The following is a 26,169-nucleotide window of genomic DNA, read 5'->3' on the forward strand; positions in this document are numbered from 1 at the left end:
TGTATATAACCATGCTGTTATGATTACTCGTTATTGGTCATTTACAGTGTATAAACAAATAAACAAATAAACAATATTTTTTTTTTTTAAGAAAGACAAAAGTTAAGACTGTAGATTCTCTCACTGGCTTCTTCAGTCACAAGTATTCCTTGTGTCACTATTTTCAATGTTTTTATCTCATTTTCTATCTTAATCTTTAAAGGAAAAAGGATCCGTCAGCAAGCACGGTTAGTCTGCACCTGTTCTTTACAAAAGCATGTGACAAATGCAGTTAGATTTGACATTATCTGCATCCTAAATGGTCCCCTCTTCCTTATATGACCTGGTCAAAAGTAGTGTTCTATGTAGGGAATGTAGTGCCATTGGGGACAGAGACATTATCAGTGTTCCACATCATAAAGAACAAATCATGGTTCCAGAAACAAGGGATTGTTCTCTGTTTATTTTCTGCCTAATCTGAATTCCCAGACTCCCTCATGGGGCTAATTCATCATCTATTTTCATAAGCCCATATTTGACATACCTTGTTAAATATGCAGGAAAGAAAATATTGATATAATGTACTTTAACCTACTTTTTAAGGCTGATTTTGACAGTGAGATTGAAAAAAATTTATTTTTATTTTTTATTATTTACAACTAATTGACTAAGTGTTCTATTTATTTTCCTAATAGTTGTTCAACTCCACAACAACCAAAATAACTAGCAGAATCACAACTCTTAGGTTTGAATAGCAGTACAGTAGATTATAGAGAGAAATAGTAATGGCGTCTTTTTTTGCAGGCACTTACTCTGCCATGGTTCGTTTTGACAAAGTCTATGGGGGAAATGAATAGTGTTTTTGTAGGGTTTTTAGATCAACACAGACAGTAAGGTCTACGGTAAACACGGGCTTAAGGAAATCTTACACGTTGTCCAATGACATTTATTCATCAGCTGACGTCACGGTCTATGAATCTATGCGATACAAAAAAAAAAGCACATAAATATCATAGAGGCTTCATAAGTCATAAAGGTCATGAGGTTAAACTGACTGATATTATCTCATAGAACAAAACGTATAAGATCTTTTAAACTTGTGTTAACCTCACACTTTACGTTTTGTGTTTAACCTTAAAAGCCGATTCTGTCCCATTCATTCATAGGAATGACTGAACGAACCAGAGGTAACTCATTTCCGATTTTCAGGACAACATGTTGGCGTTCTCTACAGCTTCTGCCGAGTCCCAGCCAACCGGATGTTCCCGTTTTCAGGGGGAATGGAAGAGAGCCTTTGACGCAACTTCTCGGCATTAGGTTATTAAAGTAGATTTACAGGGCTACTCAATATTCAACAAGGAGGCGTTGTCATTGTCTCATGAATATATAATGTACACCAGCGTCCTCCCCCCTCCCTGGTTGAACTGGCTATGTGGTCCTAACAAACATTACGTTCAGTCCTGGACAGATACTGCAACAACCCACATCACTGGCGTGTAGCTACACAATTTTCGCTGCGAAGAAGTAAGTGGATAAAAAAAAACGGAATATAACGATACGAACTACCGAACTAGAAGAAGTTGAGCCGACCGACATACGAAGGGACGCAAAAGGAAGCGTTTCCCTCTGTGTTGCAAAGCTGTGGCTTGTTGGACAAAGTCTTGTTCTCGACTCTGTGCATGTTGAAATCGGAGGAGTGCATTGGTACGGTGACTCGGTCAGACACCGTCTAGTTTCCAAGCAGAGCGGCCGCAGCGGCAAGGCAAACACCGGAGGCATGATTTTGAGAAGGGGCTCCGTTGTTGGCGTTGCTGATTTTGCTTACATGCCTTGTTGTTGTGCTTTTGTGCAAAGGTATGTGGATTACTTTACAGTTGCACATTGTGGAATATGTCCAGACCGCTTCTCTGGACGCATTGATTTGTCAGAAGGCGACTTTTTATTTATTTATATAGGCTAGTTAAAAGATCAAGATATCTAGGACTGTGGGAAATATTTAGCTAGAGTCCCTGCGTTTTAATGGCTGTGTGCGTTTTAAACTTGCTGCATTGATCGGCTGCAACCCTCTTCCCCAAGTGAAACAATCCCATTTGAGTTTTTCCCAGTTCAAATGCGTTAGTTAGTATGCCAGATTGAGTTGTTTTCGATAACTTGTATGGCTCAATTACTTTGATCTATTACCATAGTTTGCACCTTTTGTAGAGGCGCTGGGCCGCCAATTTCCAGCGGTTTCACCGTTTCTTGGTTCTGCTTTACCAACAGGTGGCCGAGGGAACCGGTCAGTTCGAGTTGGAGATCTTATCGATGAACAACCGGAACGGCGAGCTTCTTAGCGGGCTGTGTTGTGACGGCTCGCGGATCACCGGGGATCGGAAATGCAGGATGGATGAGTGTGATACGTATTTTAAAGTGTGTTTGAAGGAATACCAGTCGCGGGTTTCGGCTGCGGGACCTTGCAGCTTCGGGTCCGGTTCTACCCCTGTCCTTGGAGGGAATACATTTTCTTTGAAGAACTCGGCGAAGAACGAAAGATCCAAGATTGTTTTGCAGTTCAGTTTCGCCTGGCCGGTAAGTTGATATCTTGATAACCTAGAGCTCTCGTCTCACGGTGCGCTAACATCATTAGGCTGGGAAAAGGCTTCCCTAATCATTGCGTTCGTCCCCGAAATAAATTAAATCAGCGACAAGGATTGAATGGTCGCCACTAGCCTAATAATGGACGAAAGGAGCCCAACGTTACTCATTATAGTTAAATGACCTTACATGTACTGTATAGAGGCGATGGCAGAATCAACAGCCAAATACTCCCATCTAGACGTGACTCGAGTCTCAACTGCAGTCCGGTTCTAGAAACATAACTCGCTGAACTTTCATATCAAAAATATCACAAATGCAAAATATACACTTTTCTGTACACTGTTTTACCGGTTTTTAACACCGTTGCAGCCGACGGTGTTTTTCAGTGACGTTGGTTTTGTGATGTGCAGTGCTGGACTTGGGAAGGAGTTCATTTGACCCGAGTACCGAAAACCTCATGTTCTACTGCTTGAGTTCCAGCACCTCTTTATATAATAGTAGTTTAAATTATTACAGTGTTCCTTCACCTAAATCTAAACCGTGCCTGCGCATAAAAGTGAGTACCGCAACTCTTTGTCTAAACCTGCACCTGCAGTTCGCGAACGATGTAATTCTTTCTGAACGATTTTTTTGTTTTTACTGATTTCAAGAGTCATGATTTTGTTTTTCTAAATGACTCGTTCATTGTAGTCGTTAGATTGACCTGCTGGCCGTAATGAGGGTGGATTAATACTGCGCTCCTCCGGTGACTCGTGCTCTCCGACCGACACCTGTCAGTCATACATGTGCGCAGGCAACATGGATCACGGTGCAGGTAGCGAAGAGAAGGAAAAATACATGTTTACAACAGATAAATGAGAATCTATAATGAATGCAATTAATCAATTATTGATGTTGTAATGGACATATCTATATTTTTGTTAACTGCTCAACGAACGAGAACGAATCGTTTGGGGTGCTGCAGTTTGCGAACGATACAGTGCAGTGCTTAACGTCACCCAGTCAAACAATTCACTCCGCAAAGAAGCGTTAACAATCTAGTCCGGTTGCGGCCAACTAGACCTCGTTTCAAATGTACAAAGAAATAATATTATTTGACTAGCAATCAACACATGTGCGTTGTTTTTAAAGCTTTTTCAAGTCTGTTACAAATGACAGCTCAAATGATCCACTTATGGTGAACGAGAGGCTTGTAGAATCACGACTCTCGAGTTTTCAGTTGATTGTTCGCCGGTAGAGGGCAGTGTTGTGTTCGAGACCACCGAGACCGAGTCAAGACCGGTCTCGGAAAGGCAAGCGAGACGGAGATGAAGACTCCAAGACTTATACCACAAAAAATGCGAGTAAAATTCAACACCATGATTGTAATTGTCAAATCGCCACGATCATAAGACTTCAAAATGTCCAGTAATTCTATGTTAATATTGCAGAAGAACATATGAAATCTTTTAGACATTCAGAATGGTGAACAAATTCACTGTGAGGGCAGAGAGTCACAAACCCAAACATGTGTATATATAAAAATACGGTGTTCCAACTTCCCTCGGTCTCGCCTTACTAATAGCCTAGTGAGCACAACTTTCAAACAATTCCCCTCACTCCCCTAAAGTAGGAAGCCTAGGTTTCAATAGGCCATATATATATATATATATATATATATATACTTTTTATATATAAAAAAATATATATTTTTAAATAAATTATTTCACCATTATCTAACCAGGTAGGCAAGTTGAGAACACGTTCTCATTTACAATTGCGGCCTGGCCAAGATAAAGCAAAGATAAAACGACACAGAGTTACACATGGAGTAAAACAAACATACAGTCAATAATACAGTAGAAACAAGTCTATATACGATGTGAGCAAATTAGGTGAGAAGGGAGGTAAAGGCAAAAAAAAGGCCATGGTGGCAAAGGAAATAAAATATAGCAAGTAAAACACTGGAATGGTAGATTTGCAGTGGAATAAATAAATTATGGGGTGCAAAGGAGCAAAATAAATAAATACAGTAGGGGAAGAGGTAGTTGTTTGGGCTAAATTATAGATGGGCTATGTACAGGTGCAGTAATCTGTGAGCTGCTCTGACAGCTGGTGCTTAAAGCTAGTGAGGGAGATAAGATAACACAAGATATTACTGTGTCATGAAAGGAGTGCAAGTTATTTGGCCTGGTCGAAGTGGTTTTATGGGATGTCTGAATGGGAGCTGATTAAATTAGATTTTTACTCCGCTGGTCTGGGGAAGAAAGGACCTCACTGTTCCGAGACCGAATCAAGACCGAGTAAAAATGTATCCAACACCGAGACCACATCTCTTGTATACTCTGTCCTTAATCACTCAAGTGAATGAAATTAATCAACATATTTATTCTTTTAACTAGTTGAAAACAACAGGGTCAGTAAAAAGAGCCAAACTTCCCATCCGTCATTTCTCTATCGGGGAGACAACTTTCTTACGTCTGTCTTCCGTAAACAAACGCTTTATCATGGAGATATGGCTCTGTGGAACCTTAATAACCCTTTATCATGGAGATATGGCTCTGTGGAACCTTAATAACCCTTTATCATGGAGATATGGCTCTGTGGAACCTTAATAACCCTTTATCATGGAGATATGGCTGTGTGGAACCTTAACCCTATAAACCCTTTATCCTGGAGATATGGCTGTGTGGAACCTTAACCCTATAAACCCTTTAACATGGAGATATGGCTGTGGGGAACCTTAACCCTATAAACCCTTTATCATGGAGATATGGCTGTGTGGAACCTTAATAACCCTATATGTGTGTAGTAACCCTTTTAAAAATTTTTTAAATATATATTTCTTGTGATATGAAATAAGTTACTTATGTTTCCAAAACCGTATCGCAAGCGATGCGTTTTAACGTTTAGAGCAAGCGGTATTTAGGGAGTCTGAATGGGCTCGGCGGTCAATAGGCTCTGAAGGGAGTCTGAATGGGCTCGGGGGTCAATAGGCTCTGAAGGGAGTCTGAATGGGCTCGGCGGTCAATAGGCTCAGAAGGGAGTCTGAATGGGCTCTGAAGGGAGTCTGAATGGGCTCTGAAGGGAGTCTGAATGGGCTCTGAAGGGAGTCTGAATGGGCTCTGAAGGGAGTCTGAATGGGCTCTGAAGGGAGTCTGAATGGGCTCTGAAGGGAGTCTGAATGGGCTCGGGGATCAATAGGCTCTGAAGGGAGTCTGAATGGGCTCGGGGGTCAATAGGCTCTGAAGGGAGTCTGAATGGGCTCTGAAGGGAGTCTAGTCTGAATGGGCTCTGAAGGGAGTCTGAATGGGCTCTGAAGGGAGTCTGAATGGGCTCGGGGTCAATAGGCTCTGAAGGGAGTCTGAATGGGCTCTGAAGGGAGTCTGTGAAGGCTCTGAAGGGAGTCTGAATGGGCTCTGAAGGGAGTCTGTGAAGGCTCTGAAGGGAGTCTGAAGGGCTCTGAAGGGAGTCTGTGAAGGCTCTGAAGGGAGTCTGTGAATGGGCTCTGAAGGGAGTCTGTGAAGGCTCTGAAGGGAGTCTGTGAATGGGCTCTGAAGGGAGTCTGTGAATGGGCTCTGAAGGGAGTCTGTGAAGGCTCTGAAGGGAGTCTGTGAATGGGCTCTGAAGGGAGTCTGTGAATGGGCTCTGAAGGGAGTCTGAATGGGCTCTGAAGGGAGTCTGTGAATGGACTCTGAAGAGAGTCTGTGAATGGGCTCTGAAGGGAGTCTGTGAATGGGCTCTGAAGGGAGTCTGTGAAGGCTCGGGCACCATAACCTTAGCACCGTTGTGTTCTTTACAATTTTACCGCCCATCAATCACTTGTCTAGAACACAATAAATAGTGAATGAATGTTGCATATTGTCAACATTAATGTTGTATTTAACATAGTGAATGAATGTTGCATATTGTCAACATTAATGTTCGACCTACCTTTTTGAGTTGAGATATTTGTATAATTTAATTATATTTTATTTTATTTCCTTTTTTAATTTGATTTTTTTTATGGTACAACTCTACTCCATTATGAAATGTGTCTAGTTTTATTATGATCGGAAATGTGGTTTTATTGTGGGTGTAGCAAACACACAACCGCGTGACCAAAAAACATTGAATCATTCTTCTGTATCAGATAACACCTCGGCAGATGTGGCTCCAACCTTTTGGTGTTCTTTCAGTTCAACTTGAACAGTCTAGGTTACTGTCCCACTTCAAATGAAGTCTTCTCTTCTAAGGCAGGCTACGTAATAAATATGTAAACTATTATAACAAAGCCTTTCTGACGTGGGGGATGGATATTTTGAGGTGGAGCACTTTTCAGACTACGGGACTCTTTTGATCTCAGCACAGAAGAGTAATAAAATGCAATGTTGTGAAATAGGACATGATATGAGTGGCTCCCGCAGCGTTGCTACGAGTGGCTCCCGCAGCGTTGCTATGAGTGGCTCCCGCAGCGTTGCTATGAGTGGCTCCCGCAGCGATGCTATGAGTGGCTCCCGCAGCGTTGCTAGTGGCTCCCCGCAGGGGCTCCCGCAGCGTTGCTACGAGTGGCTCCCGCAACGTTGCTACGAGTGGCTCCCGCAGCGTTGCTACGAGTGGCTCCCGCAGCGTTGCTACGAGTGGCTCCCGCAGCGTTGCTACGAGTGGCTCCCGCAGCGTTGCTACGAGTGGCTCCCGCAGCGTTGCTACGAGGGGCTCCCGCAGCGTTGCTACGAGTGGCTCCCGCAGCGTTGCTACGAGGGGCTCCCGCAGCGTTGCTACGAGTGGCTCCCGCAGCGATGCTACGAGTGGCTCCCGCAGCGTTGCTACGAGTGGCTCCCGCAGCGTTGCTACGAGGGGCTCGGGGCTCCCGCAGCGTTGCTACGAGGGGCTCCCGCAGCGTTGCTACGAGGGGACAGAACAGCCTGGTGTCCGTGGTTTCTATGTGTGACGTACGCTGCTTAGCAAGTACCATTTCCTCCTGATTCGTCGAGGCTCGAACCCAAGACCTCTGCTTTGCTAGCACACGTGACAGCCCTCCTCCAAAAGCGTGTTACCAGTCGGCGCCATGAAAGTTAACAAGTGACGACTTCAGGCTGGATGGAGTAAACAGACAGGCCATTAGCATATTTCCCACACACAGAGTTCCCCCACGTGCGTTGTGTTTTAGGGACCCCCCAGACTTCCCCCCAGAAAATAACAAAATAGTTTGACAACCCTGTTTGTTTGTAAGCTTTTAAAATGTATCACACTCAAACCGTTGATCTTTTCCAGTAGATAATGAGTCACATTTGACCTAAAATCACTCCCTGACCACTTCTACATGAGGCAAATATGTATGGAAGGTTTCAAATCAACAGGGGGTTGCTGTCAAAAAGTGGTTTTTAAATCAAATGGATTTCTCCCCAATACAGTACAATTTTGTACATGTTCTACTTCGTAACTTAGATGTTAATTTACTTGGTGTTATTGTCCACTCCTCGTGTTTGTAGATGTTGGCAGCCTGACAGTTTTCTGTAGCCAGATGTTCTAACTAGGTATGTGCCTGGTTTTGGTTACAAACCATTTTCTAATTATAATAAATACATTTAAAAGTATGAATGAACTGGACATGGGGGAAAATTTAACAAAAAGGTAAACCATTTTTTTTTTTTGTGTGTACATGGGTGGATCTATCTTAGCACTGCTCCAATGACAGCTGAACGTCAACAATGGGGTCCGACAGGGTTCCGTTTCTGTCTTGAGGTGTGTGGGTGTGTGTGTGTGTGTGGGTGTGTGTGTGTGCGGGTGTGTGTGTGTGGGGGGTGTGTGTGTGTGTGTGTGGGTGGGTGGGTCCTAGTTGCCGTTGTACAGAACAACAGAGGAGGTCTTTCCCCATTTGGTTAGGCCTAGAGGTCGCTATAATAGAATCGATGCAGTCTTTGAGCTCTGGCTTCCTCCTGCCAGGTGTGTCTGTACTATAATAGAATCGATGCAGTCTTTGAGCTCTGGCTTCCTCCTGCCAGGTGTGTCTGTACTTCCAGTAAACGACAACAATCGCCACGGTTATCATATCGACTATTTGTTCCTCTCAGAAATGGATTGGTTCTGGTGGACGAAGCAGAGTGATTGGGTTCAACTGAAGGGAGAGCCAACCCTGGGTTCAATTTATTTTAGTTGAGCTTTAATTGCGATTTGGTTGGCACAGTGGAACCAATAGAATAGAAGTGCAAATCGAAGAGTGCAACAATTTGTTTTTTTAAATTTTGAAACCAGGTCTTCACTCTGCATTACCTGTGGAGCACTGCGATGTTCTGCCTGGCCTCTTGTTCCTCACTGTTGGCTGGGCCTGGCTCTTTGTGTGTGTGTGTCCTAATTCTGCCACGCTCTGTTGGAGCTCAGGCTTTTCAAATCTTTAACTCTGCCACCCACACTCAACTGCTGCACTTAATGAGACCCTGGCTAGCCATGCACAAGTGCTGCGCTTAATGACACCCTGGCTAGCCAAGCACATGTGCTGCGCTTAATGACACCCTGGCTAGCCAAGCACATGTGCTGCGCTTAATGAGACCCTGGCTAGCCATGCACAAGTGCTGCGCTTAATGAGACCCTGGCTAGCCATGCACATGTGCTGCGCTTAATGAGACCCTGGCTAGCCATGCACATGTGCTGCACTTAATGAGACCCTGGCTAGCCATGCACAAGTGCTGCGCTTAATGAGACCCTGGCTAGCCATGCACATGTGCTGCACTTAATGAGACCCTGGCTAGCCATGCACATGTGCTGTACTTAATGAGACCCTGGCTAGCCATGCACAAGTGCTGCGCTTAATGAGACCCTGGCTAGCCATGCACAAGTGCTGCGCTTAATGAGACCCTGGCTAGCCATGCACAAGTAATGAGACCCTGGCTAGCCATGCACATGTGCTGCGCTTAATGAGACCCTGGCTAGCCATGCACATGTGCTGCGCTTAATGACACCCTGGCTAGCCATGCACATGTGCAACACTTAATGAGACCCTGGCTAGCCATGCACATGTGCTGCGCTTAATGAGACCCTGGCTAGCCATGCACATGTGCTGCGCTTAATGACATGCTGCCATGCACACTTAATGAGACCCTGGCTAGCCATGCACATGTGCTGTGCTTAATGAGACCCTGGCTAGCCATGCACATGTGCTGCACTTAATGAGACCCTGGCTAGCCATGCACATGTGCTGTACTTAATGAGACCCTGGCTAGCCATGCACATGTGCTGCACTGATAGGCCTAGATCAGGTAGACGGGTCAACATGACAGACAGTTCAGATGGACAACCTGCTCAATGGGCTTCTTCACTGATCTGAAACAATTAAAACGTTTCTATAGCTAAGTAAATAGGTTCGTAGACTTTCAAGCAAGCTATTCCACCCTAATGGAATGTATTAATGATATTTTTCCCCAGAGAGAGGGAGTGAGTGAAAGGGGGAGAGACATATGGGTCTGTCCCATCCAACTTGACCTCGCCTCTGTGACCCTGATGCTGCCACCACCATGCTTCACCGTAGAGATGGCGCCAGGTTTCCTCCAGACATGATGCTGCCACCACCATGCTTCACCGTAGAGATGGCACCAGGTTTCCTCCAGACATGATGCTGCCACCACCATGCTTCACCGTAGAGATGGCGCCAGGTTTCCTCCAGACATGATGCTGCCACCACCATGCTTCACCGTAGAGATGGCACCAGGTTTCCTCCAGACGTGACGCTTGGCATTCAGGCCAAAGAGTTCAATCTTGGTTTCATCAGACCAGAGAATCTTTTTTTCTCATGGTCTGAGAGTCCTTTAGGTGCCTTTTGGTAAACTCCAAGTGGGCTGTCATGTACCTTTTACTGAGGAGTGGTGGTGGAGTCTTGGTGGTTCCAAACTTCTTCCATTTTTTTAAAAGAATGATGGAGGCCGCTGTGTTCTTCAATGCTGCAGAAATGTTTTTGGTACACAATCCTGTCAATTCCTTCGACCTCGTGGCTTGATTTTTGCTCTGATATGCACTGTCAACTGGGGGGATCTTTTATATAGACGGGCGTGTGCCTTTTCTAAATCATGTCCAACCAATTGAATTTACCACAGCTGGACTCCCAAGTTGTTGAAACATCTCAAGGATGATCGATGGAAACAGGATGCCCCTGAGCTTAATTTCCAGTCTCATTTGCAAAAAAGTCTGGATACTTAAGTAAATAAGGTAATTCTGTTTATTTTTTATGAATGAGCAAACTTTTCTAAACCCGTTTTTGCTTTTGCCTCGTGGGGTTTTGTGTGTAGATTGATGAGGAACATTTATTTCATCCATTTTAGAATAAGGCTGTAAAGTAGCAAAATGTGGAAAAAGTCAAGGGGTCTGAATAATTTCCAAATGCTCAGTTTATGTGTTGTTTACACATACAGTTGAAGTCGTAAGTTTACATACACCTTAGCCAAATACATTTAAACTCAGTTTTTCACAATTCCTGACATTTAATCCTAGTAAAAAATGCCCTGTTTTAGGTCAGTTAGGATCACCACTTTGTTTTAAGAATGTGAAATGTCAGAATAATAGTAGAGAGAATTATTTGTTTCAGCTTTTATTTCTTTCATCACATTCCCAGTGGGTCAGAAGTTTACATACACTCAATTAGTATTTGGTAGCATTGCCTTTAAATTGTTTAACTTGGGTCAAATGTTGCGGGTAGCCTTCTACAAGCTTCCCACAATAAGTTGGGTGAATTTTGGCCCGTTCCTCCTGACAGAGCTGGTGTAACTGAGTCAGGTTTGTGGGCCTCCTTGCTCACACATGCTTTTTTCAGTTCTGCCCACAAATATTCTATATGATTGAGGTCAGGGCTTTGTGATGGCCTCTCCAATACCTTGACTTTGTTGTCCTTAAGCCATTTTGCCACAACTTTGGAGGTATATTTGGGGTCATTGTCCATTTGAAAGACCCATTTGTGACCAAGCTTTAACTTCCTGACGGAGGTCTTGAGATGTTGCTTCAGTATATCCACATCATTTTCCTCCCTCATGATGCCATCTATTTTGTGAAGTGCACCAGCCCCTCCTGCAGCAAAGCACCCCCACAACATGATGCTGCCACCGCCGTGCTTCACCGTTTGAATGATGTTCTTTGGCTTGCAAGCCTCTCACTTTTTCCTCCAAACATAACGATGGTCATTAAGTACGATCTTTGTCCCCATGTGCAGTTGCAAACCGTAGTCTAGCTTATTAATGATGGTTTTGAAGCAGTGGCTTCTTCCTTGCTGAGCGGCCTTTCAGGTTATGTCGCTATAGGACTCATTTTTCTGTGGATATAGATACTTTTATACCTGTTTCCTCAGCATCTTCACAGGGTCCTTTGCTGTTTGTTCTGGGATTGATTTGCACTTTTCGCACCAAAGTACGTTCATCTCTAGGAGACAGAATGGGTCTTCTTCCTGAGCAGTATGACGGCTGCGTGGTCCCATGGTGTTTATACTTGTGTACTATCGTTTGTACAGATGAACGTGGAAACTTCAGACGTTTGGAAATTGCTCCCAAGGATGAACCAGACTTGTGGAGGTCTACAATGTTTTTTCTGAGGTCTTGGCTGATTTCTTTTGATTTTCCCATGATGTCAAGCAAAGAGGCACTGAGCTTGATGGTAGGTCTTGAAATACATCCACAGGTACACCTCCAATTGAATCAAATTTTGTCATTTTGCCTTTCAGGAGCATCTAAAGCCATGACATAATTGTCTAGGATTTTCCAAGCTGTTTAAAGGCACAGTCAACTTAGTGTATGTGAACTTCTGATAATATATTATATCATTTTTTTCAGTTTTTTTAACCTTTATTTAACTAGGCAAGTCAGTTAAGAACAAATTATTATTTACAATGACGGCCTACCAGGGAACAGTGGGTTAACTGCCTTGTTCAGGGGCAGAACGACAGAATTTTACCTTGTCAGTTCGGGGATTCGATCTTTCGGTTACTAGTCCAGCGCGCGCTAACCACTAGGCTTCCTGCTGCCCCAGGTATATACATTTCTATTCACCATTTTGGATTTAGAATGTTTTTACAAGACCCGCTCAATGATTACAATGGCAGAATAATCCCTTGTTGAGAAATAAAAAATATTAACCATTTTTATTTGTGGTTATCAGAACTGTTTTTAAAACGTGATTGTATTTATAATTGCATTTTTTTTGCTTCAAGTTCCAAAGACCCGAAACCGCTTCTACCCCAAAGCCATAACTCTGCTAAATAGTAGCTATTAGCAATTTGTTAAACTATTTTACTACCTGCAGTGACTTAATTTTCTAACTCTTTTGACTCATCACATACGCTGCTGTTACTGTTTTTATTATTTATCCCGTTGCCTAGTGACTATCCTTACCTCAATTACCTCGTACCGCTGCAAATGGACTCTGTACTGGTAACCCGTGTATATAGCCAAGTTATTGTATTTATTCCTGGAGTACGAGTCCGGGGCACGGGAGGGTCGGGGTACGAGTCCGGAGCGCGGGAGGGTCGGGGTACGAGTCCGGAGCGCGGGAGGGTCGGGGTACGAGTCCGGAGCGCGGGAGGGTCGGGGTACGAGTCCGGAGCACGGGAGGGTCGGAGCACGGGAGGGTCGGGGTACGAGTTCGGAGCACGGGAGGGTCGGGGTACGAGCACGGGAGGGTCGGGGTACGAGCACGGGAGGGTCGGGGTACGAGCAAGGGAGGGTCGGGGTACGAGCACGGGAGGGTCGGAGTATGAGTCCTGAGCGCGGGAGGGTCGGGGTACGAGTCCTGAGCGCGGGAGGGTCGGGGTACGAGTCCTGAGCGCGGGAGGGGGTCGAGTCCGGAGCGCGGGAGGGTCGAGTCCGGAGTCCGGGCGCGGGAGGGTCGGGGTACGAGTCCGGAGCGCGGGAGGGTCGGGGTACGAGTCCGGCGCGCGGGAGGGTCGGGGTACGAGTCCGGCGCGCGGGAGGGTCTGGGTACGAGCACGGGAGGGTCTGGGTACGAGCACGGGAGGGTCTGGGTACGAGTCCGGAGCACGGGAGGGTCGGGGTACGAGTCCGGAGCGCGGGAGGGTCGGGGTACGAGTCCGGAGCGCGGGAGGGTCGGGGTACGAGTCCGGAGCGCGGGAGGGTCGGGGTACGAGTCCGGAGCGCGGGAGAGTCGGGGTACGAGCACGGGAGGGTCGGAGTACGAGCACGGGAGGGTCGGGGTACGAGCACGGGAGGGTCGGGGTACGAGCACGGGAGGATCGGGGTACGAGCACGGGAGGGTCGGGGTACGAGTCCGGAGCACGGGAGGGTCGGGGTTCGAGTCCCGAGCACGGGAGGGTCGGGGTACGAGTCCCGAGCACGGGAGGGTCTGAGTATGAGTCCAAATCAAAGTATGCCAAAACGGAGCAGGGGGGGCGCTTCTCGAATGCGTTCTCCGTGTGTACATATTTTGAAGCACAGATGCAAGCTTCCACGGAAAGTATGGAAATAAATATGACGCAACATGTAAAAGAAACATGAAGCAGAATGCATTAACGGCGGCCATTATTTGAGCTGAAACGAGGGAAAAATACACTCCGACTTCAGAATGAAACGTTGCCTATTCACATCTCACGTGTTGCCTGACTACAATATCTGATCTTGATAGGTTAATAAATACATGCTGTGTTGGCATGGTTACCTGCATGGTTACCTGTATATATCACAAGTCCATAATAAGTCATTAGGGCTAATTGGCTAGCTAGTACTTTTCGCTTGCCAGATAGCCACGAAGAATTGTTAGCTAGCTACACAAAAATAATTGACATCTATGTTGCATAACATTAGTTTTAAGTCATTGTTGCCTGTTTTAAACTATCTGGTTAGCTACATTATTCACATATAGCTAACTGATAGACACAAAACGTTGTCCTGGCTGGAAGACGGTTCGGTGAATGGGTAACTCCATAGTAAGTCAATAAGGCTGACTGACTAGCTAGCTAGCTAGCCACGAAAAATGTACATCTACCTTGCATATCATTAGTTTTAGGTCATTTCTGCCTGTTTTAGCTAGCTGGCTGTCAAGATGACTACGATTCACACATCTAGGTGATGATTATGAAGTAAACGTTTGTTTTGTGTATATCGTGTTTTGTTCTCTGTTGTCCTGGCTGGAACAAGGTTTAGTGAATGGGGAGGTGCAGCGTGAGGTAATACAGTAGGGGGAGTGCTGCTCAGTGTGAGGTAATACAGTAGGGGGAGTGCTGCTCAGTGTGAGGTAATACAGTAGGGGGAGTGCTGCTCAGTGTGAGGTAATACAGTAGGGGGAGTGCTGCTCAGCGTGAGGTAATACAGTAGAGGGAGTGCTGCTCAGCATGAGGTAATACAGTAGGGGGAGTGCTGCTCAGTGTGAGGTAATATAGTAGGGGGAGTGCTGCTCAGTGTGAGGTAATACAGTAGGGGAGTGCTGCTCAGTGTGAGGTAATACAGTAGGGGAGTGCTGCTCAGTGTGAGGTAATACAGTAGGGGAGTGCTGCTCAGTGTGAGGTAATACAGTAGGGGAGTGCTGCTCAGCGTGAGGTAATACAGTAGGGGAGTGCTGCTCAGCGTGAGGTAATACAGTAGGGGGAGTGCTGCTCAGCGTGAGGTAATACAGTAGGGGGAGTGCTGCTCAGCGTGAGGTAATACAGTAGGGGGAGGAGCAGCGTGAGGTAATACAGTAGGGGGAGGAGCAGCGTGAGGTAATACAGTAGGGGGAGGAGCAGCGTGAGGTAATACAGTAGGGGAGGAGCAGCGTGAGGTAATACAGTAGGGGAGGAGCAGCGTGAGGTAATACAGTAGGGGAGGAGCAGCGTGAGGTAATACAGTAGGGGGAGGAGCAGCGTGAGGTAATACAGTAGGGGGAGGAGCAGCGTGAGGTAATGCAGTAGGGGAGGAGCAGCGTGAGGTAATACAGTAGGGGGAGGAGCAGCGTGAGGTAATGCAGTAGGGGGAGGAGCAGCGTGAGGTAATGCAGTAGGGGGAGGAGCAGCGTGAGGTAATACAGTAGGGGGAGGAGCAGCGTGAGGTAATACAGTAGGGGGAGGAGCAGCGTGAGGTAATACAGTAGGGGGAGGAGCAGCGTGAGGTAATACAGTAGGGGGAGTGCTGCTCAGCGTGAGGTAATACAGTAGGGGGAGTGCTGCTCAGCGTGAGGTAATACAGTAGGGGAGGAGCAGCGTGAGGTAATACAGTAGGGGAGGCTGCTCAGCGTGAGGTAATACAGTAGGGGGAGGCTGCAGTGTGAGCTAATACAGTAGGGGAGTGCTGCGTGAGGTAATGCAGTAGGGGGAGGAGCAGCGTGAGGTAATGCAGTAGGGGAGGCTGCAGCGTGAGGTAATACAGTAGGGGGAGGGGCTGCTCAGCGTGAGGTAATGCAGTAGGGGAGGCTGCAGTGTGAGGTAATACAGTAGGGGAGGCTGCAGCGTGAGGTAATACAGTAGGGGAGGAGCAGCGTGAGGTAATACAGTAGGGGAGGAGCAGCGTGAGGTAATACAGTAGGGGAGTGCTGCTCAGTGTGAGGTAATACAGTAGGGGGAGTGCTGCTCAGCGTGAGGTAATACAGTAGGGGGAGTGCTGCTCAGCGTGAGGTAATACAGTAGGGGGAGTGCTGCTCAGCGTGAGGTAATACAGTAGGGGAGGTGCAGCGTGAGGTAATACAGTAGGGGGAGTGCTGCTCAGCGTGAGGTAATACAGTAGGGGGAGTGCTGCTCAGCGTGAGATAATACAGTAGGGGAGGTGCAGCGTGAGGTAATACAGTAGGGAGTGCTGCTCAGCATGAGGTAATACAGTAGGGGAGGAGCAGCGTGAGGTAATACAGTAGGGGAGGAGCAGCGTGAGGTAATACAGTAGGGGGAGGAGCAGCGTGAGCTAATACAGTAGGGGAGGAGCAGCGTGAGGTAATGCAGTAGGGGGAGGAGCAGCGTGAGGTAATGCAGTAGGGGGAGGAGCAGCGTGAGGTAATGCAGTAGGGGAGGAGCAGCGTGAGGTAATACAGTAGGGGGAGGTGCAGCGTGAGGTAATACAGTAGGGGAGGAGCAGCGTGAGGTAATACAGTAGGGGGAGTGCTGCTCAGTGTGAGGTAATACAGTAGGGGAGTGCTGCTCAGCGTGAGGTAATACAGTAGGGGAGTGCTGCTCAGCGTGAGGTAATACAGTAGGGGAGTGCTGCTCAGCGTGAGGTAATACAGTAGGGGGAGGTGCTGCTCAGCGTGCAGGTAATACAGTAGGGGAGTGCTGCTCAGCGTGAGGTAATACAGTAGGGGAGTGCTGCTCAGCGTGAGGTAATACAGTAGGGGAGTGTTGCTCAGCGTGAGGTAATACAGTAGGGGAGGTGCAGCGTGAGGTAATACAGTAGGGGGAGGAGCAGCGTGAGGTAATACAGTAGGGGAGGAGCAGCGTGAGGTAATACAGTAGGGGGAGTGCTGCTCAGCGTGAGGTAATACAGTAGGGGAGTGCTGCTCAGCGTGAGGTAATACAGTAGGGGAGTGCTGCTCAGCGTGAGGTAATACAGTAGGGGAGTGCTGCTCAGCGTGAGGTAATACAGTAGGGGAGTGCTGCTCAGCGTGAGGTAATACAGTAGGGGAGTGCTGCTCAGCGTGAGGTAATACAGTAGGGGAGTGCTGCTCAGCGTGAGGTAATACAGTAGGGAGTGCTGCTCAGCGTGAGGTAATACAGTAGGGGGGGGAGTGCTGCTCAGCGTGAGGTAATACAGTAGGGGAGTGCTGCTCAGCGTGAGGTAATACAGTAGGGGAGTGCTGCTCAGCGTGAGGTAATACAGTAGGGGAGTGCTGCTCAGCCTGAGGTAATACAGTAGGGGAGTGCTGCTCAGCGTGAGGTAATACAGTAGGGAGTGCTGCTCAGCGTGAGGTAATACAGTAGGGGAGTGCTGCTCAGCGTGAGGTAATACAGTAGGGGGAGTGCTGCTCAGCGTGAGGTAATACAGTAGGGGGAGTGCTGCTCAGCGTGAGGTAATACAGTAGGGGGAGTGCTGCTCAGCGTGAGGTAATACAGTAGGGGGAGAGCTGCTCAGCGTGAGGTAATACAGTAGGAGGGGAGCAGCGTGAGGTAATACAGTAGGGAGAGTGCTGCTCAGCGTGAGGTAATACAGTAGGGGAGTGCTGCTCAGCGTGAGGTAATACAGTAGGGGGGAGCAGCGTGAGGTAATACAGTAGGGAGAGTGCTGCTCAGCGTGAGGTAATACAGTAGGGGGAGTGCTGCTCAGCGTGAGGTAATACAGTAGGGGGAGTGCTGCTCAGCGTGAGGTAATACAGTAGGGGGAGTGCTGCTCAGCGTGAGGTAATACAGTAGGGGGAGTGCTGCTCAGCGTGAGGTAATACAGTAGGGGGAGTGCTGCTCAGCGTGAGGTAATACAGTAGGGGAGTGCTGCTCAGCGTGAGGTAATACAGTAGGGAGTGTTGCTCAGCGTGAGGTAATACAGTAGGGAGTGCTGCTCAGCGTGAGGTAATACAGTAGGGGAGTGCTGCTCAGCCTGAGGTAATACAGTAGGGGAGTGCTGCTCAGCGTGAGGTAATACAGTAGGGAGTGCTGCTCAGCGTGAGGTAATACAGTAGGGGAGTGCTGCTCAGCGTGAGGTAATACAGTAGGGGGAGTGCTGCTCAGCCTGAGGTAATACAGTAGGGGAGTGCTGCTCAGCGTGAGGTAATACAGTAGGGGAGTGCTGCTCAGCGTGAGGTAATACAGTAGGGGAGTGCTGCTCAGCGTGAGGTAATACAGTAGGGGGAGTGCTGCTCAGCGTGAGGTAATACAGTAGGGGAGTGCTGCTCAGCGTGAGGTAATACAGTAGGGGGAGTGCTGCTCAGTGTGAGGTAATATAGTAGGGGAGTGCTGCTCAGTGTGAGGTAATACAGTAGGGGGAGGAGCAGCGTGAGGTAATACAGTAGGGGGAGTGCTGCTCAGCGTGAGGTAATACAGTAGGGGAGTGCTGCTCAGCGTGAGGTAATACAGTAGGGGAGTGCTGCTCAGCGTGAGGTAATACAGTAGGGGAGTGCTGCTCAGCGTGAGGTAATACAGTAGGGGAGTGCTGCTCAGCGTGAGGTAATACAGTAGGGGAGTGCTGCTCAGCGTGAGGTAATACAGTAGAGGGAGTGCTGCTCAGCGTGAGGTAATACAGTAGGGGGAGGAGCAGCGTGAGGAAATGCAGTAGGGGGGGAGCAGCGTGAGGTAATACAGTAGGGGGGGGGAGCAGCGTGAGGTAATACAGTAGGGGAGGTGCAGCGTGAGGTAATACAGTAGGGGGGGGAGCAGCGTGAGGTAATACAGTAGGGGAGGTGCAGCTCAAATGTAATGTTTTATGTGTTCTCTAGTCCTCACAAGAAGGTCCTTGACGCATGAGTGCGGTGGTGGGCATATTGAGAAACACCCAAGGTGTGGTGTGTTCTTCCCTGCCACTCTCTGTCACGGTGCTGCCTGCCAGGCTTTGAACTGTGAAAGTGTGTGTGAGGGAGAGATTGGGGGGAAAGTGGTTTTCCTTTGTCTCTGTGTGTGTGTGTGTGTGTGTGGTGAGAGATTGGGGGGAAAGTGGTTTTCGTGTGCGTGTCACGAAGAGAATGTCTCTCTCACAAAGTTTGAGTTGTGTTTCAGTTCAACTAGAGTACCTGTAGCAGAACCTAGATCTTGACTACTCGGGTAGATGGGGTTGATCATTTTATATCGCTAGTTTACCGAATCAAAATAAATGATGTTGCACACTCCATGTATAAACTCCCAGCAATTTAATGGGTTTAGATATCACCGATATACCAACGTTTAGATATCACTGATATACCAACGTTTAGATATCACTGTACCTTCCTGATGTATTCAGGAACACTGATAACTGGTCGGCGTCCTGTCGCGGGGTCGGCGTCCTGTCGGGGTCGGCGTCCTGCCGCGGGGGCCGGCAGGAGGGTAAATCCTGTATTGGTTATGGTGCTAGGAGGGTATATCCTGTATTGATTATGGTGCTAGGAGGGTATATCCTGTATTGATTATGGTGCTAGGAGGGTATATCCTGTATTGATTATGGTGCTAGGGGGGTATATCCTGTATTGGTTATGGTGCTAGGAGGGTAAATCCTGTATTGATTATGGTGCTAGGAGGGTATATCCTGTATTGATTATGGTGCTAGGAGGGTATATCCTGTATTGATTATGGTGCTAGGGGGGTATATCCTGTATTGGTTATGGTGCTAGGAGGGTAAATCCTGTATTGATTATGGTGGTGAGTGGAATGTAGTTCTGTGGCTTGGTTTTAATGCTCTTGAATCTACTGCTTTCTGAAAGCAGTTTGATGTAACGGATAGGCTACAAAGTTACAAACTTTGCAAAAGTTTCATACAATGGTCTGTGTGTGTGTGTGTGTGTGTGTGTGTGGAGATGAGTTCAGTCAGGTGTCCTGGCTGCTAGAGATAGCTTTTTAATCAGATGTCCTGTCAGCTTTGTTGGACAGTGTGTCTGTTAGGGCCAGGACGATACCAGTGTCTCACACACACACACACACAGAGAGACTTTATGGCCAGTCCCAACTACAGTTCAGAGAGTTAGTTCAGAGCCGGGAAAGGAAATCTGGCAGCTGTAGACATGCTGTTATACACTCTTAGCTGATAACCGTGTGTGTGTGAGCGACTGAGACAACATATGGTGTATCTCTCTCTCTCTCTCTCTCTCTCTCTCTCTACAGTAGTACTGACCAAATGGCATCCTATTCCCCTACACTGTGCACTGCGTTTGACCAGGACCCATTTAGGCTCCATAGGGCTCCAGTCAAACGTAGTGTACACTATGTAGGGAATAGGGTGCCATTTGGGACGGAGCCCCAAATGCTTTTCATGTTGAGCGTAATAGATAGTAAATGTCAGATCGACCTCGCGGAACACGTTCTATGTTTAAATAAGGGCCCTGAGATGAGAGGTCCAACATTTTTTATACAAACTGTTGGCTACTGCTACTGTCTTTTAAAACAAGCCTCTGTCACAACACTTTTACATTTGGTTAAATAAATAAACTACATTTTACATTTGGTTAAATAAACTAAAACTGTAATGATTTTTAACAAGAGGTGAATTAAAGCGTGTTATGTGACACGTGAGCATTGCAGACAGTGTTCGTAGTCGGTCTGTATATCCGTGAATAGTATTATATCTGAATGGGCTGGGAGGTTTCAGCAGTATGTCCGGACTAGTCCACCACAGGGTGGCTCACTGCTCGTCCCCAACCACTCACATCCAGGTAGACTGAGCTTCGGCTGCTTCCCAAATGGCAACCTATTCCCCATTACTAGGGCAATGGACCAGGGCCCTGATACAGCAGGTCAACAAATCCTGACCCCCCCATCTAGCTGTGTGGTACCCCCAAGCTGCTACTGTGTGATGACCCCCCTCATCTACTGGTGTGGTACTAGCTGCTACTGTGATGACCCCCCCTCATCTACTGGTGTGGTACCCCCCCAAGGTAGGGTGATGACAAATCCTCTTCATCTACTGGTGTGGTACTAGGTAGGGTGATGACCCCCCTTCATCTACTGGTGTGGTACTAGGTAGGGTGATGACCCCCCCCCTCATCTACTGGTGTGGTACTAGGTAGGGTGATGACCCCCCCCCCTCATCTACTGGTGTGGTACTAGGTAGGGTGATGACCCCCCTCATCTACTGGTGTGGTACTAGGTAGGGTGATGACCCCCCTTCATCTACTGGTGTGGTACTAGGTAGGGTGATGACCCCCCTTCATCTACTGGTGTGGTACTAGGTAGGGTGATGAGCTGCCCCCCTTCATCTACTGGTGTGGTACTAGGTAGGGTGATGACCCCCCTTCATCTACTGGTGTGGTACTAGGTAGGGTGATGACCCCCCTTCATCTACTGGTGTGGTACTAGGTAGGATGATGACCCCCCTTCATCTACTGGTGTGGTACTAGGTAGGGTGATGACCCCCCTTCATCTACTGGTGTGGTACTAGGTAGGGTGATGACCCCCCTTCATCTACTGGTGTGGTACTAGGTAGGGTGATGACCCCCCTTCATCTACTGGTGTGGTACTAGGTAGGGTGATGACCCCCCTTTATCTACTGGTGTGGTACTAGGTAGGGTGATGACCCCCCTTCATCTACTGGTGTGGTACTAGGTAGGGTGATGACCCCCTTCATCTACTGGTGTGGTACTAGGTAGGGTGATGACCCCCCCCTTCATCTACTGGTGTGGTACTAGGTAGGGTGATGACCCCCCCCCCTTCATCTACTGGTGTGGTACTAGGTAGGGTGATGACCCCCCCCCCTTCATCTACTGGTGTGGTACTAGGTAGGGTGATGACCCCCCTTTATCTACTGGTGTGGTACTAGGTAGGGTGATGACCCCCCTTCATCTACTGGTGTGGTACTAGGTAGGGTGATGACCCCCCCCTTCATCTACTGGTGTGGTACTAGGTAGGGTGATGACCCCCCTCATCTACTGGTGTGGTACTAGGTAGGGTGATGACCCCCCTTCATCTACTGGTGTGGTACTAGGTAGGGTGATGACCTCCCCCTTCATCTACTGGTGTGGTACTAGGTAGGGTGATGACCCCCCTTCATCTACTGGTGTGGTACTAGGTAGGGTGATGAGCTGCTACTGTGTAATGACCCCCCTTCATCTACTGGTGTGGTACTAGGTAGGGTGATGACCCCCCTTCATCTACTGGTGTGGTACTAGGTAGGGTGATGACCCCCCTTCATCTACTGGTGTGGTACTAGGTAGGGTGATGACCCCCCTTCATCTACTGGTGTGGTACTAGGTAGGGTGATGACCCCCCTTCATCTACTGGTGTGGTACTAGGTAGGATGATGACCCCCCTTCATCTACTGGTGTGGTACTAGGTAGGGTGATGACCCCCCTTCATCTACTGGTGTGGTACTAGGTAGGGTGATGACCCCCCTTCATCTACTGGTGTGGTACTAGGTAGGGTGATGACCCCCCTTCATCTACTGGTGTGGTACTAGGTAGGGTGATGACCCCCCTTCATCTACTGGTGTGGTACTAGGTAGGGTGATGACCCCCCTTCATCTACTGGTGTGGTACTAGGTAGGGTGATGACCCCCCTTCATCTACTGGTGTGGTACTAGGTAGGGTGATGACCCCCCTTCATCTACTGGTGTGGTACTAGGTAGGGTGATGACCCCCCTTTATCTACTGGTGTGGTGGTACTAGGTAGCGTGAGGGTCGGACAGGGACGCTGATTCTTACGAGAGAGAAGTCAACGCTGTCACCACCTCGCTTTCCCGCTTGAACCCCAGAGAAATGATGAAACGCCATTTCACCGTCCCGAATGCTTTTGTACAAACATCTGTTGGCAGCACCATAGACATTAACCTCGTAGGAATCAACGTGGTTTCTTTATCCTGCCGACAGTTTGCTGAATATCATTTCCTCTACTGTTATCCGGCCGCCCGGGTAGGGGGGAGTTCGGTGTGAGAGCCTGGCGGTGCTGATTAGGTAGGCTGTTGTGTGTTGTGTAAACATGTTGAGAGCTGGCTGTGTAGTGAGTCAGGTTCATTCTCCACTGTCTCAATTGGCACCCTAGTCACTATGTAGTCCACTACTTTAGACCAGGGCACATAGGGGATAGGGGGCCACTACTTTAGACCAGAGCCCATAGGGGATAGGGGGCCACTACTTTAGACCAGAGCCCATAGGGTATAGGGGGCCACTACTTTAGACCAGGGCCCATAGGGGATAGGGGGCCACTACTTTAGACCAGGGCCCATAGGGGATAGGGGGCCACTACTTTAGACCAGAGCCCATAGGGGATAGGGGGCCACTACTTTAGACCAGGGCCCATAGGGAATAGGGGGCCACTACTTTAGACCAGGGCCCATAGGGAATAGGGGGCCACTACTTTAGACCAGGGCCCATAGGGGATAGGGGGCCACTACTTTAGACCAGGGCCCATAGGGGATAGGGGGCCACTACTTTAGACCAGGGCCCATAGGGGATAGGGGCCACTACTTTAGACCAGGGCCCATAGGGGATAGGGGGCCACTACTTTAGACCAGGGCCCATAGGGGATAGGGGGCCACTACTTTAGACCAGGGCCCATAGGGAATAGGGGGCCACTACTTTAGACCAGGGCCCATAGTGGATAGGGGGCCACTACTTTAGACCAGGGCCCATAGTGGATAGGGGGCCACTACTTTAGACCAGGGCCCATAGTGGATAGGGGGCCACTACTTTAGACCAGGGCCCATAGTGGATAGGAGGCCACTACTTTAGACCAGGGCCCATAGTGGATAGGGGGCCACTACTTTAGACCAGGGCCCATAGGGGATAGGGGGCCACTACTTTAGACCAGGGCCCATAGGGGATAGGGGGCCACTACTTTAGACCAGGGCCCATAGGGGATAGGGGGCCACTACTTTAGACCAGGGCCCATAGTGGATAGGGGGCCACTACTTTAGACCAGGGCCCATAGTGGATAGGGGCCACTACTTTAGACCAGGGCCCATAGTGGATAGGAGGCCACTACTTTAGACCAGGGCCCATAGTGGATAGGGGGCCACTACTTTAGACCAGGGCCCATAATGGATAGGGGGCCACTACTTTAGACCAGGGCCCATAGTGGATAGGAGGCCACTACTTTAGACCAGGGCCCATAGTGGATAGGGGGCCACTACTTTAGACCAGGGCCCATAGTGGATAGGGGGCCACTACTTTAGACCAGAGCCCATAGGGGATAGGGGGGCCACTACTTTAGACCAGGGCCCATAGTGGATAGGGTGGCATTTGGACCACAGATATCCCTATAGTCATTTATCAGGTCCCTTGATGACTAAAATGTGGCTTATGGTAGAGAAATGAACATTCAATTCTCTGGCAACATTTCTGCCAATGGCACGCTTCCTGAAAACATGAGACATCTGTAGCATTGTGTTGTGTGACACATTTTAGTGGCCTTTTATTGTCACCAGCACAAAGTGCACCTGTGTAATGATCATGCTGTTTAATCAGCTTCTTGATATTCCACACCTGTCAGGTGGATGAATTATCTTGGCAAATGAGAAATGCTCAATTAACAGGGATGTAAACAAATTTGTGCACAAAAATTGAGAAATGTTCTGTTTTTTATTTATTTCAGCTCTTGAAACACTTAACATGTTGCGTTTTTATATTTCTGTGTTTTTATTTTTACTCTGACATGCCACAACCCACCATTTAGCATAGTTTGACAACACTGTTTGTAAGCTTTCCTATTATATCAAATTCAACGTTTTGTCTTTTCCAGATGGTATGGTGGCGTAATGGGTTTTATCTCCTCTGTAATCCTGATGCTCCCGTAGCTATTGAGTTCTTGACCGGTAACCGGTGTCAGATCAGACAGATGACTTGTTGGGGTGAACAGAGACGAGACGGTGGAGTGAGGCATGAGAACCTGAATGTGTTTGTTTAGCTGGCGAGGAGGCAGTTTTTTTTGTTGTTGATGAAGTCACGAGAGAGACAGCCGTGAGAGTTTACCGTGTGAATCGGTGAACCTTTTTTTAGTTGCAGAGTGGAACAGGATGAGGCAAGAGAAAGTCAAGAGAGCGAGAGACAGTTTGGTAGGATGCATTTCCTGTGTGGTCAATGGATTCTAATGAGTCATAGTTTACCTTTATCATCCATGCCTGTGGGTGATGCCTGTGGGTGATGCCTGTGGGTGATGCCTGTGGGAGATGCCTGTGGGAGATGCCACACTGTCACAGCATCTCTGAGGCAAGTAGGTGTTGGATGCTAGAAAGTGGAGTTGGCTCTTGAAGTGGAGAAACTTGTGTGTGTGTGTGTGTGTGTGTGAGAGAGAGAGCTCCTGACCCAGAGATCTGAGCCGGCTGTATGAAACCGCTGACCTATAGATGCAGGCCTTGTCCAATTGTTTCTCTCTCTCTCACAGTCACGGAGCTCGGCCTCTCACAGTCACGGAGCTCGGTCTCTCACAGTCACGGAGCTCGGCCTCTCACAGTCACGGAGCTCGGTCTCTCACAGTCACGGAGCTCGGTCTCTCACAGTCACGGAGCTCGGTCTCTCACAGTCACGGAGCTCGGTCTCTCACAGTCACGGAGCTCGGCCTCTCACAGTCACGGAGCTCGGCCTCTCACAGTCACGGAGCTCGGCCTCTCACAGTCACGGAGCTCGGCCTCTCACAGTCACGGAGCTCGGCCTCTCACAGTCACGGAGCTCGGTCTCTCACAGTCACGGAGCTCGGTCTCTCACAGTCACGGAGCTCGGTCTCTCACAGTCACGGAGCTCGGTCTCTCACAGTCACGGAGCTCGGTCTCTCACAGTCACGGAGCTCGGTCTCTCACAGTCACGGAGCTCGGTCTCTCACAGTCACGGAGCTCGGTCTCTCACAGTCACGGAGCTCGGTCTCTCACAGTCACGGAGCTCGGTCTCTCACAGTCACGGAGCTCGGCCTCACAGTCACGGAGCTCGGTCTCTCACAGTCACGGAGCTCGGTCTCTCACAGTCACGGAGCTCGGTCTCTCACAGTCACGGAGCTCGGCCTCTCACAGTCACGGAGCTCGGTCTCTCACAGTCACGGAGCTCGGTCTCTCACAGTCACGGAGCTCGGTCTCTCACAGTCACGGAGCTCGGTCACAGCGCTCGGGCTCTCTCTCTGACAAGATGAAATTGTCTGTCTTGTCCCGATGTGTTCTGACTTGACCTACTCTCAGCAGTCCT

At 48.4% G+C, this 26,169-nt stretch overlaps 1 protein-coding gene across 1 annotated transcript in view; it reads left to right on the forward strand.

Moving 5' to 3' along the window:
- Positions 1 to 1,403: 1,403 nt before the first annotated feature.
- LOC135573815 (protein jagged-1b-like) overlaps positions 1,404 to 26,169 on the forward strand; it is a 73,746-nt gene continuing 48,980 nt past the window's right edge. Inside the window, 3 exon segments of the mRNA XM_065024019.1 lie at positions 1,404 to 1,790; positions 1,793 to 1,833; positions 2,242 to 2,547. Coding sequence (XP_064880091.1) covers positions 1,757 to 1,790; positions 1,793 to 1,833; positions 2,242 to 2,547 — 381 coding nt within the window. The 5' untranslated portion in view covers positions 1,404 to 1,756.

This window comes from Oncorhynchus nerka, linkage group LG10 (assembly GCF_034236695.1).
Source record: "Oncorhynchus nerka isolate Pitt River linkage group LG10, Oner_Uvic_2.0, whole genome shotgun sequence".
Lineage (NCBI taxonomy): Eukaryota > Metazoa > Chordata > Actinopteri > Salmoniformes > Salmonidae > Oncorhynchus > Oncorhynchus nerka.